The sequence below is a fragment of the Felis catus genome, chromosome C1, assembly GCF_018350175.1.
Source record: "Felis catus isolate Fca126 chromosome C1, F.catus_Fca126_mat1.0, whole genome shotgun sequence".
NCBI lineage: Eukaryota > Metazoa > Chordata > Mammalia > Carnivora > Felidae > Felis > Felis catus.
The window spans coordinates 19888307-19906919 of NC_058375.1; the positions used below are offsets into that span (position 1 = coordinate 19888307).

The 18613-nt window shown below is 52.7% G+C and overlaps 1 protein-coding gene across 5 annotated transcripts in view; it reads left to right on the forward strand.

The window, feature by feature from the left end:
* RPS6KA1 (ribosomal protein S6 kinase A1) overlaps positions 1-18613 on the forward strand; it is a 53192-nt gene that overhangs the window by 33287 nt on the left and 1292 nt on the right. For all 5 annotated transcript variants that reach the window (XM_006934428.5, XM_023258342.2, XM_006934429.5 and 2 more), the window contains 14 exons: positions 302-339; positions 630-772; positions 1181-1251; positions 1567-1655; positions 2668-2732; positions 2994-3096; positions 4553-4683; positions 5692-5817; positions 6042-6131; positions 6524-6682; positions 16430-16591; positions 17085-17161; positions 17422-17539; positions 18455-18592. In XM_006934428.5, coding sequence (XP_006934490.1) covers positions 302-339; positions 630-772; positions 1181-1251; positions 1567-1655; positions 2668-2732; positions 2994-3096; positions 4553-4683; positions 5692-5817; positions 6042-6131; positions 6524-6682; positions 16430-16591; positions 17085-17161; positions 17422-17539; positions 18455-18592 — 1510 coding nt within the window. The remainder of the gene's footprint in view (positions 1-301; positions 340-629; positions 773-1180; positions 1252-1566; positions 1656-2667; positions 2733-2993; positions 3097-4552; positions 4684-5691; positions 5818-6041; positions 6132-6523; positions 6683-16429; positions 16592-17084; positions 17162-17421; positions 17540-18454; positions 18593-18613) is intronic.

Below are 18613 nucleotides of genomic sequence, written 5' to 3' on the forward strand. Positions count from 1 at the left end.
TCAAATCTTGTCTCCGTCACCTTTTAGCTCTGTGACCGTGGGGTGTTGCTTGACTTCCCTGAGCTTTAGTTTCCTCGTTGTTAAAATAGGGCCATAATAGCACCTACCTCATCCAGTTGTTCCGAGGATTAGCAAAGAACACAGGCCACACATCTGCATGGCACCACCACCTGCCATTTACCGGATGGATCTGGGTGGATCGCCTTCTCTGGGCTGGGCCCAACCCCCACGGCCCCCTTGGTGTCACCAGAACCCAAGGGGCCACAGCTGAGGGGCCCCAACTCCCATCTCTCCATTACAGCATCCTTCTGGATGAGGAGGGCCACATCAAACTCACCGGTGAGTAGAAGGCACCTGCCCCCTCAATTCCCAGGGGAGGTCAGGATGGGCTCTTGACGGGCCTGGGCTGAGCGCTAGGGGATCCGTTCTTCCCGAGAGGCTGTGCCAGGCACTCGGAAGTGGTCAAAAGCCCAGACCCTAGACTTGGGATGGCCTGGGTGTGAACCCCAGCCCCATGGGAGTGATGCCCTCAGGCCTGTGGGCAGGGGGCTTTGGGTGTGCAGGGGTTGGCAGCGAGGAAGGCAAGGGGGGGTTCCTAAAGATGTGTCCTCTTGCCCTCCTTGCCACAGACTTTGGCCTGAGCAAGGAGGCCATTGACCATGAGAAGAAAGCCTATTCCTTCTGCGGGACGGTGGAGTACATGGCCCCCGAGGTCGTCAACCGCCAGGGCCACACCCACAGTGCAGACTGGTGGTCCTATGGGGTGTTGATGGTGAGTGGCCAGACAGGGGAAAAGCATTCAGCCCATGCCTCAGGCCTCAGTTTTCTCATCTGAACAGTGAGGGGGTTGATAGTCTCTAAGACTTCCTCCTGTCTTCTCCCAGCCAAGCTGCCTCAACGTCCACCCAGCTGCAGTTTCCTTCCTTAGGAAGATTCCAGGCTTGGCCCCACCTGGGCTGCCCCCGCCCCAGGACTGGGCCTCTCCTCAGCCTCAGGCCCCTAGTCCTGCTTTCGGTGTTCTGATTGACAAAGGAACCAGAGACAGTCACAATTCTCGATCCAGGTGGTCCTGCCACAGGCCAGCAGGAATCCTGGGAGTGAAGCTGAGTGGTTTGGGTGGGAGGAGGTGGGGGACATGGGAGATGGAGACCAGAGCCTAACAGACCCTTGTCTTTTACAGTTTGAGATGCTGACGGGCTCCCTGCCCTTCCAGGGGAAGGACCGGAAAGAGACCATGACACTGATTCTAAAGTAAGCACCAGCCCTGCCCTGACACCTCAGGGTCTCCCCTGATGTCTGGCCCCGGTTTGGGGGCCAGAATAATATCCTGTACCTGCCTCAGATTTCCCCATCAATGAGACCCTCCTCTGGGCTAAGCATTATGCTTTCTGGGGCCCCCTTTTCATCCATCAGGGCCTGTGGGTGGGGAATCCCTGAAGTCTTTGGGAGGTGAGTTAGTGGATGGTTTGTCTGGATTGAGCTGGAAATTAGACCTGGACAGAGCGGGGAGGGGAGATGGGCCTCTGGGGCGGGCTCAGCCCTGATGAGACCTGGGGGCTGTTTTAGGGCGAAGCTAGGCATGCCCCAGTTTCTGAGCACGGAAGCCCAGAGCCTCCTGCGGGCCCTGTTCAAGCGGAATCCTGCCAACCGTCTCGGTAAGCAGCTCCAGCTTGGGAGGGGAGCGGGGTACAGCTGCAGCCTAGGCCACAGCGTCACATCTGGGGCTGAAAGGGGCCGTTGTCCTTTGTGTGGGCAGACAATGCCGCCGGCCACCCTGCTTTCTGGCTCCATGTATGGTGTTTGGGGTGGGGGGGGTGACCTGTGTATAGGGGGAAGGCAGGAACTGAGTCATCCCTACTCCCCCTGGGGACAAGGACAGAGGCCCCCACACAGGTCCGCCAAGGCTGCTGGCACAAGAGAAGGCATGAGCTCAGGAGTCAGAAGGCTCAGGTCCCAATCCTGTCCCCATGGCAGGTCCTCACCACCATGCACACAGTGGTTCCTCCATAAATATTTGTTGAGTGAGTGCCATTTATGAGCTAAGTGACCCAAGGCAGTTGACTTCACCTCCCGGAGCGCTGGGTCCTCGTCTCCACGGGAGATGATGATCCAGATCCCTCTTGACTGAATGCAGTTGCATGAACATGCCTGGCATGTAGTAGCTTTTCAGTACGTGTTGGCCCCTTGGATCCTGGGTTCATCTGGACCATGACCAGCTTTGTAAGGTCCCAGTTCAGGTCCCTGGGGTCGAATGGAGTGAGAGTCTGCCTGGTGGCTGAGAAGGGCAATGGGATGGATAAAAGCAATAGAGATGAGGCCTGGGTTGACCGGGAGATGGGAGTCCCCTGCAGATGTCAGAATAAGTCTGATTTCTGTTCTCTGTGGCCTTGGACAAGTTGCCTGACCTCTCTGGGCCTTTCTTCTTCCATGAGTACATTTGGAGCTTGATCATAACGGTCTCCAGAAAGTGGAAAACGCTGAGTGGGCAATAGGCCTCTGGGGTGACGGCTGGGTGGATTTGGGGCGGGGAGAGCCTATCGTCCCCCCTGCTCCCAGTAGACAGCTGCAGCCGCTGGTCCCAGACCACGGTGAGGTCACTCAGCAGACAGGGTGGGTGTCTGGGAGTTGGACCATCCAGGGGCAGACCCCTCGTCTGGGCTCTTTCAGGCTCCGGCCCTGATGGGGCAGAGGAAATCAAGCGGCATGTCTTCTACTCTACCATTGACTGGAATGTGAGTGTGTCTGTCCACCCCACAGCCTCAGTCAGGGCTTCACTGGTGGTGGGAGGGGACTTCCTCCAATATGGAGCAGAGGGTGACAGCATGGCCTTGGAAGCAAGGGCTGGCCTCCCCCAGGGAAGCAATTATGCCCCCCCCCCCCACCCCGTCTGTATAGCCTGCATAGGCAGGGCTAGTTACCTTCTCCTGCCTGAGGCTCCTGGCGGGTTGTTGGGGGTGGGCCGTGGTGACCGGAGTGGCCACCTCACCTTGCAGAAGCTGTACCGTCGCGAGATCAAGCCGCCCTTCAAGCCAGCCGTGGCACAACCTGATGACACCTTCTACTTTGACACTGAATTCACGTCCCGCACACCCAAGGGTATGTCGGTTGTCTGGCTTGTCTTGGGCTGGCACAGGAGGGAAGCAGGGAGTCAGGGGCCCCTTGGGATGTAGGGTGGTCAGGGACTCTGGCAGGCCCAGGTGTGTGGGCAGACTGAAGGGTGGGTCTCTGACTCTTTGTCCCCATCTCATTCTGCCTGACTCTCCCACTCCAGGGCTCTATGGGCCTCTTTGTATGTGAGTGAGGGGGTGGGGGGAGTGGGTGGTTAAGGCCACAATAGAAAAGTCAGGCCCCCTGCCCCGGGCATCTTCCAGCCCACTGGGAAGACCAAACACATCGGGCTCACACTCACGTCAGGGCTAAAGAATCTGACCCAGCAAAAACATGAGGTGGAGACAGTCTGTCAGAGCAGAGGTGACAGCGCCCACAGGTCAGGGGCAAGTGTGGGAAACGCCTTTGGCTGCTCTGATCACTGGACCTCAGTGTGTTCATCTAGAACATGGGCTCGGTCACAGACCCCCTCAGTCCCTGGGGTTATTGCAAGAAGCCAAGGAGGGGGCTTCTGGGAGGGAGTTTGGTAAATCCCAATATTCTGGTCAGATATCGGGGGTTAGTGTTAGTTCTGGAAGGCTTCCCGGATGGATGGGTTTTAGCAGAGGGGCTGCTCTTCTCACTGCGGGTTGCACAGCTCTGATGACAGGGAGCTTAGCACTTCGCAAGCAGTTGGTCTCATCTTTATTCGCTTACCTGATCAGTACATACTAGCTTCCTACTGTGTGCCCCTGATCAGCCATGAGGGGATTGCCCCGCCTCCTATGGCCTGGACTGTGGTCGGGGGAGAGGTGTGAAAACTCTGCTGGGCGGTGTGGCAAGTGCAGCATCATAGGGGTGAGGAGTTGGAGGAGCAGGCTCAGGCAAGGCTTCTCAGAGGAGGGTGTGCCAGCTGAACCGTGAAGGACAGACAAACAGTAGAGGATCTGGTCAGAGGGAACGGCATGTGCGGTGGCTCAGGGTCTCCTTTAAGGATCTGCGAAGTCTGGCGTGGCTGAGCTGTAGAGTGGGAAGAGAGGAGGCTAAGATCATAAGGACCTCAGTCACCAGGCTGAGAAGTTGGGCTTTTGGGCTTTCTTCTGGGGCAGAGAGGAGCACTTGAAGGGTTCTGGCAGGGGGTAGATTTGCAGCTGGGACCATCCCTCCCGCTGCCTGGGCAGAAGATGGACCTGAAGGGGCAGACCCGAGGCAGTGAAGCAAGGGGGAGGCTTCCAGAAAGGGATGAAGTGCCTTGGCCTGGGCCGAATGCCCATCGTGGGGTGTCTTTTATGTTTCTTGTGTGTCAGGGCTGGGCTGGTCTCAACGCACACGAACAGATGGCCTAATTGAGGTCTGGCACGAGAGGCCTGCCCAAGCCCTCTCCACAGCCCTGGTCTCCCTTTTCTGGGCTGCCTCGGGGTCAAGGGCACCTTCTCAGGGTCACATCCTCCTCCCACCCCTGCAGACTCCCCAGGCATCCCTCCCAGCGCTGGCGCCCATCAGCTGTTCCGTGGCTTCAGCTTCGTGGCCACTGGCCTGATGGAGGATGATGGCAAGCCTCGGCCCACGCAGGCACCCCTGCACTCCGTGGTACAGGTGAGGGGGCAGGAGACTGCTGCTCCGTTGTCTTTTCTACCCAGAAGCCACAAAGGCAGAGAACACAGGCTCTAGAGTTCAACCTCTGATTGCCACCGTGTAGCCCATCGGACCTCCAAACCTCCTTGGGCCCCACTTTTTCCGTTTGTCAAACAGGGATGGCAACATGGATATAACAGATTTCCTAGCACAGAGCCAGGGACGTTGTGGAGCCTGGATAAATAAATGCAAGGCGGTGCCCAGGGTGGTGGTGCTGTGGGGTGGCTGTCAGGTCCCTGACGGGGACGGGTGGCAGAGGGCTCGTGTGTCCTCACACTTGTCCCCCATTAGTACCCTTTCCGTGGAAGATTTAGAATTCAGAGGCATGAGGGTAGACTCTGGAGCCCATTGTCCAAGGTAAGGGACTTTGGGCGAGACACTTACCTTCCCAGTGCCTCAGTTTCTTCATCTGTAAATGGGGGTGATGATAGAACTTTTCTCCATAGGTTGTTGCATGTGTAAAATTAAGGTGACTGTGTAATTTATTCTACAACTGGGACATCTTTGTCTGGGACAAATATTAAACCAGACCGGATACAAGGACAACAGGCGTAAACCAGGGCTGACATATGGCGTGCGGTCACCTGCCGTAAAGTGCTGAGAGCAGTGCCCGCCGCACATAAGCACCACAGAAGCATTTGCTGTTGTTAATGTCTCAGAACTTTTAGACACGTCATGACGTGGGCTGTGATGCCCCAGAAGGGGGGAGGCAACTCGTCTAAGTTCACAGGATGTGGCAGAGCCGGGACCCAGCTCAGGGCTCCCGTGTCTCTCAGGTCTACCCAGCTTTCTCAGAGCCACAGACCCCTCGATGCGTGTGTTGCGTTTCTGTTGACCACAGTGTGGGAGCCAGTGAGTGTGCCCGTATAGAATAGAAAATTGAGGCCCAGATGCCAAGGCCTTGGGTACTGGGGGACGAGCCCTGCATTCTAGAGCAGAGGGCCAGCCCCACCTGTTGGTCTTCTGCAGCAACTCCATGGGAAGAACCTGGTTTTTAGCGATGGCTACGTGGTAAAGGAGACGATCGGTGTGGGGTCCTACTCCGTGTGCAAGCGCTGTGTCCATAAGGCCACCAACATGGAGTATGCTGTCAAGGTGGGCCTCTTGACCACGTCTCGGCCTAGGCTGCTGGGCCAGGGGGAGGCCACTGTAGCCTCAGTCCTTCGGTGGGAGTCGGGGGATGGGTTGGTGCCCTAGGCTCTGTGGGTGGGTGGAAGGCATGTGGCTAAGACCCCCAAGCCCTGCAGTGTGGGCTCCGTGGCAGGGAGGGACTCTGGAGACTGTCCCCCTGATATCTCCCATGTACCCCCTTTCCTCAGGTCATCGACAAGAGCAAGCGGGATCCCTCAGAAGAGATTGAGATTCTTCTGCGGTATGGGCAGCACCCCAACATCATCACTCTGAAAGATGTGAGTGGGGGTCCTTGAGACTGAGATGGGGGCTGGGAACTTGACTCCAAGATCTATCTCAGGACTGTCATTCCTTTGATTTCTGATTTTCCTCTGCTCCTGGGAGCGAAGGATCTCTGTGCCTTGGGTCTGGCGATGCCCCAAGGCCGTCCACTTCAGACTCAGGCATCCTCTGACAGCTTCCCCGACCCTCGGGGGACCAGTGCCAATCTCCTCCCGTCTAGGGGGAGGACAGAGGCCCAGATAGGTGAAGGCCCTGCCAGGACCACGGAAGCACAGAGCAGAACCCACGTCCAAGGCTCATGTTATTCTTTCCTGGCCCAGTGAACCGGTAACTGAGGGGCCCCGGCCTGGCACGGAGGGGAGGGACCTGACGGTGAGGTCTCTGGCAGGTGTACGATGATGGCAAACATGTGTACCTGGTGACAGAGCTTATGCGGGGCGGGGAGCTACTGGACAAGATCCTGCGGCAGAAATTCTTCTCAGAGCGGGAGGCCAGCTTTGTCCTACACACCATCAGCAAGACCGTGGAGTACCTGCACTCCCAGGGGGTAAGTCTGGGGTAGGGGGCGCCCGGTGGGGATGGCGAGCCGCCAGGGGTCATACCAGCAGTAGAGTGCACGAACCGTGGGCTGGCCCAGGCAGTAGCGGTCTTCAACCAGCCAGACCATCCCTAGGGAGACTAGGGATGGTGGGTGGGTGAGCAGACGGATACGAGGAAGGGAAACAGCGAGAGATGAGGCCGGATTGTGACAAGGAGTGTCTACACCGTGCTTACTGTATGCCCTGCACCGTGCCAACTTGTTTCCTTACGTTACCTCAATTGATTTTCACAACAACCCTATGAGGTAGGTGCTGTTATGGGGCCCCCTCCTTACAGGCAGGAAGACCAAGGCTCAGAGATGTGAGTCACTTGCCCAAGGTCACACTGAGGGATGTGGTTGGGGAGCTGCAGACAGGGAGTGGGTTTTTGAGCTGGGAAGCAGCAGGGTCAGCAGGGAGGTGAATCTGGTTGTGGGTTCAGCTGCCAGGACAGAGGAAGTGAATGCAAGAGTAAATGTTGCTGGAGACACAGCAGGTGCTACAGAAGAGGTATTTGTCCAAATGAGAGGACTTGGCCTTTATCATTGCCTAGGATGGAGATGGAAAATTTCCTGATGGTGTATAGAAGCTGGAAACAGAGTTAGCATGAGTTTCTCTCTGGACGAGATGATGTTTTGGGGGCGCTTCCAGTCAGACGGTTGTGGGGGTTAAGAATCCAGGCTCTGGAATCCGACTGGCTGTGTCCAAGTTCTGTGTGTATGGTTGGGAAGGGCTCTCACCTCTGAGCTGTTTCCTCGTCTGCACACTCAGGATCGAGGGAGCTGCTACCTCGCAGGGTGGATTGGGTTGAAGCAAGGCGCCGCTCCGGGAGGGCACTGTGGGCCGGGGCAGCCCCGTGGGAAATGCTGCACAAACTTCAAGGGAAATAGGGCCAGATCATTGCTGTGCCTTTTTTTTTTTTTAATGCTTATTTATTTTTGAGAGAGAGAGAGAGAGCATGAGCAGGGGAGGGGCAGAGAGGGAGAGAGAGGGAGACACAGAATCTGAAGCCGGCTCCAGGCTCTGAGCTGTCAGCACAGAGCCCGACGAGGGGTTCGAACCTACGAACCATGAAATCATGACCTGAGCCAAAGTCGGAAACTTACCCAATGGAGCCACCCAGGTGCCCCAGGTGTGCCTTTTTTTTTTAAATTAACTTTTTATCAAAAATGTTAAGCATATGCAAAGCTATGAGAAAAGTATAATGAACCTTCAGACACCCATCTCCCAGATTAAAGAACTGTTGAGATTTTTATCTCCCTTCTTCCTTCTCTTTCTTTCCTTCTCTTTTCCTTTTCTTCCCCCATTTCCTTCCTTCCTTCTTTCCTTCTTTCTTCTCTCCCCTCTCCCTCTCTTTCTTTTTTTTTTTTTTTTTTTGTTGTTGCTGAAGTATCTCTCCCAACTTTTTACTGAGGAAGACATTCAAATCTATAGAAAAGTTAAAAGAATATTACACGGAAAATGATTTCCCTTCCAAATTCACCAAATCTTAGCAGTTTGCCACATTTGCTTTCTCTCTCTCTGTCTTTGCCTCTATTCTCTATACCCTTATCTACATATAAATATATATTTTTTATGGGTGCAACTGAGAAGCGTTGCAGACATTATGACCCTTGACCCATAAATGCCTCTAATTAAAGGGTTTTATATAGAGAGAGAAAGAGTGAGAGCAAGAATGAGCACGAGCGGGGGAGGGGCAGAGGGAGAGAGAATCCCAGGCAGGCTTCACGCTCAGTGTGGAGCCTGAGGTGGGTCCCCATCTCACAGCCCCTAAAGTATCTTACAGCGTATCTCAGACCTCACATAATCTTAGCTGTGTATCTGTGACTCTATAAAAGACATTCTTTTGTAACAACTAACAGAATTAACAATTACTTGTGTTCACATAGTACCCAATCAACAGACACATTTCCCTGTTGTCCTTTCAAAAAATCTTTTTGCCATCAGTGTATCGGAATCCCAGTCTCTGCAGGATTTACTCCTTTCAGTCACTTGTTAAATCCCTTAAGTCTCTTTTCAAAAACTGAGATAAGGGGCGCCTGGGTGGCTCAGTCGGCTGAGCTTCGAACTCTTGATTTCGGCTCAGATCGTGATCCCAGAGTTGTTGGATCGAGCCCCACATCGGGTCTGCACTGAGCGTGGAACTTGCTTAAGAGACTCTACCCCTCTCAGGGGCATGTGGCTCAGTTGGCTGAGCATCTAGATGATCTTGATCTAGATGAGCTCAGGTCATGGTCTCATGGTTCGTGAATTCGAGCCCTGTGCCCGGCTCTGCACTAAGAGTGCAGAACTTGCTTGGGATTCTTTCTCTCTCCCTCTCTCTCTGCCCCTCCCCCACTCATGCTCGCCCTCTCTCTCTCAAAATAAGTAAATAAACTTTAAAAAAAAAGATTCTCACCCTCTCTCTGCCCCCTTTCCTCCAGCTCGCTCGTGTGCATACTCTCACCCTCTCAAAAAAAAAAAAAATACTGATAAAAAATTTGCATACAGTAGATCTTTTTGTTACATGTGTACATCTACATAACCTCCATAGTAAAACCTCCCTTTCCTTTTTTCTTTTTTTGTTAAATGTTCTATTTATGTATTTTGAGAGAGAGAACAGGGAAGGGGCAGAGAGAGAGAGAGGAGAGAGAATCCCAAGCAGGTTCCGTGCTGTCAGCATAGAGCCCAGTGTGGGATTCGAACTCACAAACAGTGAGATCCTGACCTGAGCCAAAACCAAGAGCAGAACACTTAATCGACTGAGCCACCCAGGCACCCCAGCTTCCCTTTTCTGTGCCACTGGAATGTCCCACATTCGGAATGTGTCTGCTTTCTTGGGGCATCATTTTAGTTGTTTCTCTGGCGCCTGTATTTCTAAAGTCTTAATTATATTCTGCTTCAACTTATTTTTGGGAGTGGAGAGTTAGAAAAGACTTCATGGGGCAGGGGCACCCGATTCAGTCGGTTAAGCACCTGACTCTTGATTTCGGCTCAGGTCATGATCTCAGGGTTCATGAGATCAAGCCCTGTGGCGGGCTCTGCACTGAGACCACAGAGCCTGCGTGGGATTCTCTCTCTCCCTCTCAGTCTGCCCCTCCCCAGCGCCCCCACCGTGCTCAAAATTAAATAAATAGACATTTAAAAAAAATTTTTTTTAACGTTTATTTATTTTTGAGACAGAGAGAGACAGAGCATGAACAGGGGAGGGTCAGAGAGAGAGGGAGACACAGAACCTGAAACAGGCTCCAGGCTCTGAGCAGTCAGCACAGAGCCCGACGTGGGGCTCGAACTCACATACCGCGAGATCGTGACCCGAGCCGAAGTCAGACGCTCAACCGACTGAGCCACCCAGGCGCCCCGTCATTTTTAAAAACAACAAAAAACCACTTCGTGGGAGGTGCAGTGTACTTCATATGACATCACATCCCCAGGCACAGTGTCCCTGTGCCCCCCTTAGTCATTAGTCCTCTCAGGCGGTAAGAGTCTAGGGATGGGTAATGACTTCATCCTTTCAGGATCTTTGCCTGAATCAATCGTTTCATTAGGGTTTGCAAAAATGGCAATGTCTGATTCTGTCTAATCAGACATTAGGGAGGATTTATTAGGGAGGATTCTATTGTAAAAATGAACCAGAGCCTCAATTTGATTACCACATGTACCGTTTTTTAATGGTCATATTTGAAGTGGTTTTGGTTTTTGAAATGGCCAGTGCAAATAGACTAATATTTAAATATGTCAGGCCAGATAGTAAATGTTTCCTTTTCCTGCTTTGTTCTCAAGTGAGTGCTTGTTAAAGTTACCCTCCAAGAAGGGTTAGAAGACAGAGCCAAAGCAGTGAGTTTCGAGTGGGTCACCTAAAGCTCAGAGCGAGGAAGGACTTTCTAGAGTAAGAACTGCCCCCTCTACTAGGGACAAAGAAGTTCCAAATACAGACAACCACTTGGTGGTACTGTGATGGGAGAAAGTTGTCTCTTCCCCAAAGCCATGAGTCCATGGGTCTGTAAAGTTTCTGACCCTTTTAAGGGCGCCTCAGTGCCTCGGTGGCTCAGTTGGTTAAGCATCCGACTCCAGCTCAGGTCTGATCTCATGGTTTGTGGCTTCCAGCCCTGCGTCGGGCTCTGTGCCAACAGCTCAGAGCCTGGGGCCTGCTTTGGATTTTGTGTCTCCCTCTCTCTCTCTCTGCCCCTCCCCCTCTCACGCTCTGTCTCCAGCTCTCAAAAATGAATAAATGTTAAAAAAAATTTTTTTTTTTTTAAATAAAGTTTCTGACCCTTTCCAAATACCAGGGGAGATGATGAGGAAATGGGAAACTCTCACTGAGGTATTTGGAGGGAGATTCTTTGGGCTAATTACGAATTGCAGTATCTGTGGTCTAGAAGCTGGGAATCTCATAAGAGGGACGGGAAGGGGGTGACCAGGAGCAGGGTCCACTGGGACCTCCTATTTGTTTTAATGTTGCCTTTTTAGTGAAGTATTATATAAACACAAATCATAATGTACAAGTCAGTAAATTTTCAGAAAGTGGATATAGCCAAGTGATCAGCACCCAGACCAAGAATCCCTTCTACTCCCTGCCCCCTCCCAAGCATAACCATTCTAAGCTAACTGCTAATAGCTTAGATTGGTTTTGCCTGTCTCTGAATCGTATATCAATATACTCTGTTATATGTGGCCTCTGCCATGCCACAGGCTCTCCGGGGTTCATCCACGGCGTTGTGTGGCTACAGTTCGTGCATCCTCATTGCTGTGTAATTTCTGCTGTATGAACAGGCAAGACTTTAATTGTCTATTCTGCTAATGGACGTTTGGGTTGTTACCAGTTTTTGACTCTGACAAACAATGCTGCTGTGACATGTGACCGCACATGTGGGTTTTAACACTGCGTGCGCCCCTGGCAGTGGACCCGCCAGGTTGCTCTCTGTGTGTGTGTGTGTGTGTGTGTGTGTTCATCTTTAGTGGGTGATGCCAAACAGTTCTCCAAAGCTGTTCTGCCAGCTTACACCCCTCCAGAGCATGGGCTTTTGTGTCGTTTTAGTCTAGCCATTCTGATAGATGTGGCGTTTTTTTCTCATAATGGTTTTATTTTTGAAATTTTTTTTAATGTTTGTTTATTTTTGAAGGAGAGAGAGACAGAGAGTGAACAGGGGAGCGGGAGAGGGAGAGGAAGACACAGAATTCGAAGCAGGCTCCAGGCGCTGAGCTGTCAGCATAGAGCCCGACGTGAGGCTTGAACCCATGAGCCGTGAGATCATGACCCGGGCCGAAGTCGGACGCTTAACCGACTGAGCCACCCAGGCGCCCCACGGTGGCTTTAAATTGCCTTTCCCTGAGGGCCAGCGAAGTGGAGCACCTCTTCGCGTGGCTCTTGCCATTTGGGCAGCTTCTTCCGTGACATGCCTGTTCGAGTCTTATGTTTATTTTTAAAAATCGGGTTGTCTGCCTTTTTCATCTTATTTGGCCAGCGTTCTTTGTTTCACACACGGAGCCCTTGTAAGCCTAGCTTCCCTCGTGTTGTCACCCTGTTTGAGAACTCAGGAGGGAGTCACCCTTTGGCTTCTGTGTTTAACCAGATGATTTACACAGAAAAGCTTTTTTTTTTTGGGGGGGGGGCTGGTCAGAGGCACCGAAATGCACATCCTCCAGTGATGGTGATGAAGACAAAAGGGGCTGCTGCTCTGGTAGCCAGCACCACACAGCACTTCCCACAGGCCAGACACGTCCAAGCCCTTTATAGGTCAACTCACTTAGCTGTTCCGACAGTTGGAAGTGGGTATTGTCGCTATGCCCACTTTACAAGTGAGGGAACTGAGGCTCCGGAAGTAAGTAAAAGTCTCACAGCTAACCTGGCTTCCCTATCCTGTTATTGACGTCCTCTGATCTGTAAGTGCTTCTTTTTTTTTTTTTTTTTAATTTTTAAAAAATGTTTACATATTATTATTTAAAAAAATTTTTTTTTAACATTTATTTATTTTTGAGACAGAGAGAGACAGAATATGAATGGGGGAGGGACAGAGAGAGAGGGAGACACAGAATGGGAAGCAGGCTCCAGGCTCTGAGCTATCAGCCCAGAGCCCGACGCGGGGCTCGAACTCACGGACCTCGAGATAGTGACCTGAGCTGAAGTCGGCCGCTTAACTGACTGAGCCACCCAGGCGCCCCATTTACATATTATTTTTGAGAGTGAGAGTGCGAGTGGGGAGAGAAGCAGAGAGAGAAGGAGACACAGAATCCGAAGCAGGCTCCGGGCTCTCAGCTGTCGAAACAGAGCCCAGCGTGGGGCTCGAACCCGCGAACTGGGAGATCGTGACCTGAGCCGAAGTCAGATGCTCGGTCGACTGAGCCACCCAGGCGCCCCCGTAAGTGCTTCTCAACAAGCACTCACTGCATCTTACTGTCCGGCATGCTGGTGGGTTCAGCCCAGCGAGTGCTGGAGTTACTATGACAGCAGCTGTCATCTCCCAGGCCCTGCGCTAAATATCCCTGGTACGTAACTCATGTGCTCCTTCCTGTCTCAGCACTGTCACCAACCCCATCTCTCAACCCCAGGTGAGAAAACCGAAGGCTCGAGAGGTTAAGTGACATGCCCAAAGTCACATAGCTACTGCCGGTAGAGCCAGGATTCACACTCCGGAGTGACTGAAATCACAACCCTGCCACAGGCCACAGCCTGTTACTCAGGGGCTGCATCTGACCTGAATACATGTTTTGTTTGGCCTGCAAGATGTCGGGTGGTTTTTTGTTTGGGGTTTGGTTGAGTTGGGTAGTTTGGCCGCTTTTGAAACCTGGGCCTGAGTTGCTACGTGGGTGACTGTCAGCTGGAGTAAGTAGCAGGTGCTCCTTTAGACTGGTTGGCATGGCTCCGTCTCAGCCTGGCTTCGCTCATTGCTTGCCCAGCCTGTTGTGCTCTTCAGTGCAGAGGGATGCGAGCATCTGCTACCCCTTCCACTGCACAAACGCCTAGGGGACAGGTGTCAGAGTCACCGGTGGGGCTACCTGCCATAGTGAGCCACGGTCACCTGAAGGAGTTTGTTGTTTCTCTGTGTTGTGTTAGAGCGGGATAAAGATTGAAAACTTCCCTATCCCTGTTTCCCGAAAGTGTCATCTGTGTCACACTAAACTGAAAAGGCTGTGGAATGAAGGTCAGAACCGGGTTCAAGTCTCACCTCTGCTTCTTACGTACATGAGCAAGTCAAGTTTCTTCTCATAGCCCCGGTTTCCTTCTCTGTAAAACAGAAGCCAGCAGTCCCTGCCCTGCCCACTTACGTAGGTGTAACCAGCAGCCCCCGTGAGATCATGGTCAGGAAAGTGCTTTGTGAACCAGGAAGATCACTTGTACAGGATAGTCCGTGTCCTCAGCCAAGCTGAGCCTCCCTGACCTCTGGGAAGCTTGGCTGGGCCCTCCACAGGGAAGAGAGTCTACATTCTTGAGGCCGGGCCCTGTCTTTGGGGTCACAGACTTGTATTAGGAAGGAGAGCCCTAGGAGCTGGTCAGGCACTGCCCAGGAAGGGGCTTCCCGTGGGTTTGGATACGCTTTGCAGCACGTAGCTGGGACCACCCTACCAGCACAGCGCTCTCCTCCTCATCCAGCGCTGTTCCCTCTGGGGAAGTGGACTATCCTGGGCCATGTCTTACCCTCCAACCTACCCGCCCCACAGGCACCTGCTAGAGGGCTTGGGACTCAAGTGGGACTATGGAAGCATCGTCTCATAAAGCCAGCTAATCTGTGAGAGTCAACTAATGTAACCTGCGAGATCTCTGTGTGTTTCAGAGGTGTGATTTGTTTATTCATTGCACAGAGTTCACTTAACACTCGCTCCGTGCTGGGTGCTGGAGGTGAGCAGGGGTTCCATAGATAGATGCAGTTATTTGTGGTTGAAGGATCCTCTGCTGGCCTGAGCTCAGAACACTTGAGGAGATGTCGTGGACGATGAGGCTGAAAGGGATAGCTGAGCCTCCCACACCAGGAAGGGGACTTTGGGGTTTATCTTGCAGGTCGTTGGGAGCCATTGAAGGTTTTTGACAATGCCCTGTTAGCTTATGGGAGGAGGAGCACGAGAGTAAGACCAAGTTTAGTCTGGGATGTGTTGGGTTTGAAGGTCTGTGGAACATTCAATGGTTTCTATCTGATAAGCAGTTATATGAGCCTGGACTCAGGAAAGTTCTGGGCTAGGGTCAGCGATCTGAGAGAGTGGCTATACATAGAACCATACCGAGGGAGGGGGGAGGATGAAAAGTAGAGTGTGGTTCAGCCCCCTCAGATTACAGAGGAGCAGGTGGGAGCCGGAGGTCTCATTTGCTTCAGGTCTCAGAAGTAAGTGTCATTCAGGGCGCCTGGGGGGCTCAGTCGGTTGAGCGTCTGACTTCAGCTCAGGTCATGATCTCGTGCTTTGTGGGTTCAAGCCCCATGTCGGGCTCTGTGCTGACAGCTCAGAGCCTGGACCCTGCTTCAGGTTCTGTGTCTCCCTCTCTCTACTCCTCCCTTGCTCATGCTCTCTCTCTCTCTCTCTCTCTCTCTCTCTGTCTCTCAAAAATAAAGAAACATTTAAAAAAAAGTAAAAAAAAAAAAAGTGTCATTCATCCACTCAACAGATACTCATTGAATACCAACTGTGCGCTAGGAACTATTCTAAATGTTGAGATATAGCAGTGAGCAAAAACACTTATGGAACTTATATTCCAGAGGGTAGATTCAGAAAAACAATTAAATAAATATGTCAAATGGTGGTAAATGCTATGGATTAAAAAGAAAGTAAGGTGAGGAGACTAAGGAGTACTGGTTGGTGATTCGTATCTTATATGGAATGGTCCAAGGAAGGCCTCACTGATAAGGTGACATTTGAGCTGAGACCTGAAAGAAACAAGAGAATAAGCGAGGCAGATGCCTGAGGAAAGAATGTTCCTAAAAGCTGGAACAGTACGTGCAAGGGCCCTGAGACAGGAGTGTGCTTGGCATGTTGAAGGATGTGCAAAGAGGCTGGTGTGGCTGAAGCTGATTGAGCAAGGAGGAGGGTGCTTAGAGGACAACAGGGTGCAAGAGACGTGAGTGAGGGGCACGGGAGATCAGGTGGGGCCACTTAGGCCATTGTAAGGACTTTGCCTCTTAAGACGATAAACCTTGGAGGGGTTGCAGCCAGAATGACATGATATGACTTATATTCAACAGGCTCACTGTGGCTGCTGTATTTAGAACAGACTGTAGGAGGCAGGACAGAAGCAGGGAGACCAGTGAGGAGGTGTTTGCTGTCATACAAGGGAGGGACGATAGGGTCCCTGGTTGGGATCACTGCTGCCAGTAGAGGGGTTGAGAAGTGGTTCAGCTCTGGATATATTTTAATGGTAGAGACAGCAGAATTTGCTGATGCCTTGATTGAGGAATATAAGAAAAAAAGAGGAATTGGGAATGACTCTTAGGATTTCGACCCAAGCAATGGGAAGTATCAGTGGAGCTGTCTTTAGGATAAACTGTGATGAGCGGATCTGAAGGGAGAAATAAGGAGAGTTCGGGGGTGGACAGGTGAAATGGGGGCTGCCTCGCGGACACTGACATGAAATTCAAGTCGGCAGTACCAGCAGCACTAAGGGCCCCATTCCAGCCCCTTCCTTCCAAATTCTGGGTCCTTCTATCCCTTTCTGGGCCCGTCTTCGTAACTCTCAACTCTCTCACCTCTGGCAGTTGACCTGGGCCCCTGGCAGCCTGCCCACATGGAGAACTGACCGGACCCTCTGCCCCTAGGTTGTTCATAGGGACCTCAAGCCCAGCAACATCCTGTACGTGGACGAGTCTGGGAACCCTGAGTGCCTGCGCATCTGTGACTTTGGCTTTGCCAAGCAGCTGCGGGCTGAGAACGGACTCCTCATGACACCTTGCTACACTGCCAACTTTGTGGCACCCGAGGTGAGTGCTCCAGCCTCCTCACCTGCGAGAGTGAGGGGCCCTGGCACGGGACGCCTCGTGCCCTTTACAGAGGCCCCACGCTATCCAGGATTCTAGTCTGTATGGTCTTGGCTTAGGTACCAAGAGAGGATCCAGCCTTGGGGCGCCTGGGTGGCTTAGTTGGTTAAGAGTCCGACTCTTGGTTTCGGCTCAGGTCATGATATCGCGGCGTGTGAGTTCGAGCCCCGCATCGGGCTCCGTGCTGACAGCGCAGAGCTTGCTAGGGATTCTCTCTCTCTCCCTCTCTCTCTGTCCCTCCCCCATTCACTCTCTCTGTCTCTCAAAAATAAATAAATAAAACTTTAAAAAAATAAGAGAGAGAGAGAGAGAGAGAGAGAGAGGATCCAGCCCATGGTTGGGATCCTTGTCTTACCCTCTGTGGGGACCACGCAAGTGTTCGGGGCCACTTGGTGCTGCACGTCTGACTAACCACCCTCCCCTACCTTCCTGCCAGGTGCTGAAACGCCAGGGCTACGATGAAGGCTGTGACATCTGGAGCCTGGGCATTCTGCTGTACACCATGCTGGCGGGGTGAGTGTCCCCTTCCCCCCAGCCCATTCCTCCAGCCCTAGTGCACAGGCTGGGGTGGTCTGATGGGAGAGACTCAGCTCTGCTCAGGAAGGTCTGAAGATACAGATGTAGCCCTGCCTTCGGGAGCCTCACCTGGACGGGGAAGATACCACCCTGGGGAATACTCAGCCTGGGGGGGAGACACAGCCCCCCCCCATCCCACCCTTAGCCCCAGGATGGGGGCCAGAGGCTAGACCCAAACTGGGTGGACCTTTCTCCAGATACACTCCATTTGCCAATGGACCCAGTGACACACCAGAGGAAATCCTGTCCCGGATCGGCAGTGGGAGGTTCACCCTGAGTGGGGGAAACTGGAACACAGTTTCAGAGACAGCCAAGGTAAGTCTGTGAGGCCCAGCTCATCTGGGATGGGGAGGCAGGGTCCCATCCTAGGGTGTTTTAGCAGTTCATGAACAGATGGCCTGCAACCTGGTTTTTCCAAGTGGAATGTTCCATAAATCCCTGTTGCTATATTTCTCCAAGTGGAAGACTCCCAGGAGGACTGCCCTCCTGCCTTGTTTGGATACCTCGGTGATCATCACTGGCCCTTCCCATGTTCTGAGCCCTGTGGGGGACAGAAGGCTGCATAATCGCAGCCCCTGCCTTGTGGGACCCTGGTGTGCGGAGAGATATGGGCTTGCACACAAGGAGCAGAGATGTCTGGCAGCAGAGAAAGGCAGGCCCTCCTCCAGGGGTGCAGGCATTAAAGGCATGGAGCAGAGTTACTGACCATGTGAAGCACAGAGGCCTTCTCAGAGGAGGGAACATTTGAGCTCTCAGTATTAGCAAGTTTCCAGTTGAGGGAGCCTCTGTGCCAGGCAATGGGTTAAGCCCTTACTCAATGGTACCTCACATCAAACTTATGAGGCAGATATTTGTTATCCCTCTTTCTCAGAGGGGAAACTGAGGCTTGGAGGGTTGAAGTAATTTGCCGAGGATACTCCGTTGATCAGCAGAAGAATCAAGTTTTGAACCTGAGCCTACCTGATCCCAGTCTTAGGTTCTCCCCACCTTCCTGCGTGGCTTCTAGAAGGTGAAAGAGAAAGGAAAGGATGTTCCAGGAAGTCCCAAAGAAGGGCATGTGCTTGGGGAGGCCTTGGGATGATCTGGAACATGGATCGCAGGGGCTCCTGCAAGGGTTCAGGCAGGAGATGGTGGGAGATGGCCGCCTTGTCCATTTCTCACCAGTGGGACACAGCCTGGGCTCCCCTGCCAGCTCCTCCCACCAGCCCTCTTGTTTGCTGTGCCCCCCAGGACCTGGTGTCCAAGATGCTGCATGTGGACCCCCACCAGCGCCTCACAGCTAAGCAGGTGCTGCAGCACCCATGGATCACCCAGAAAGACAAGCTCCCCCAGAGCCAGCTGTCCCACCAAGACCTGCAGCTCGTGAAGGTATGGCCACTCCGGGCTGCT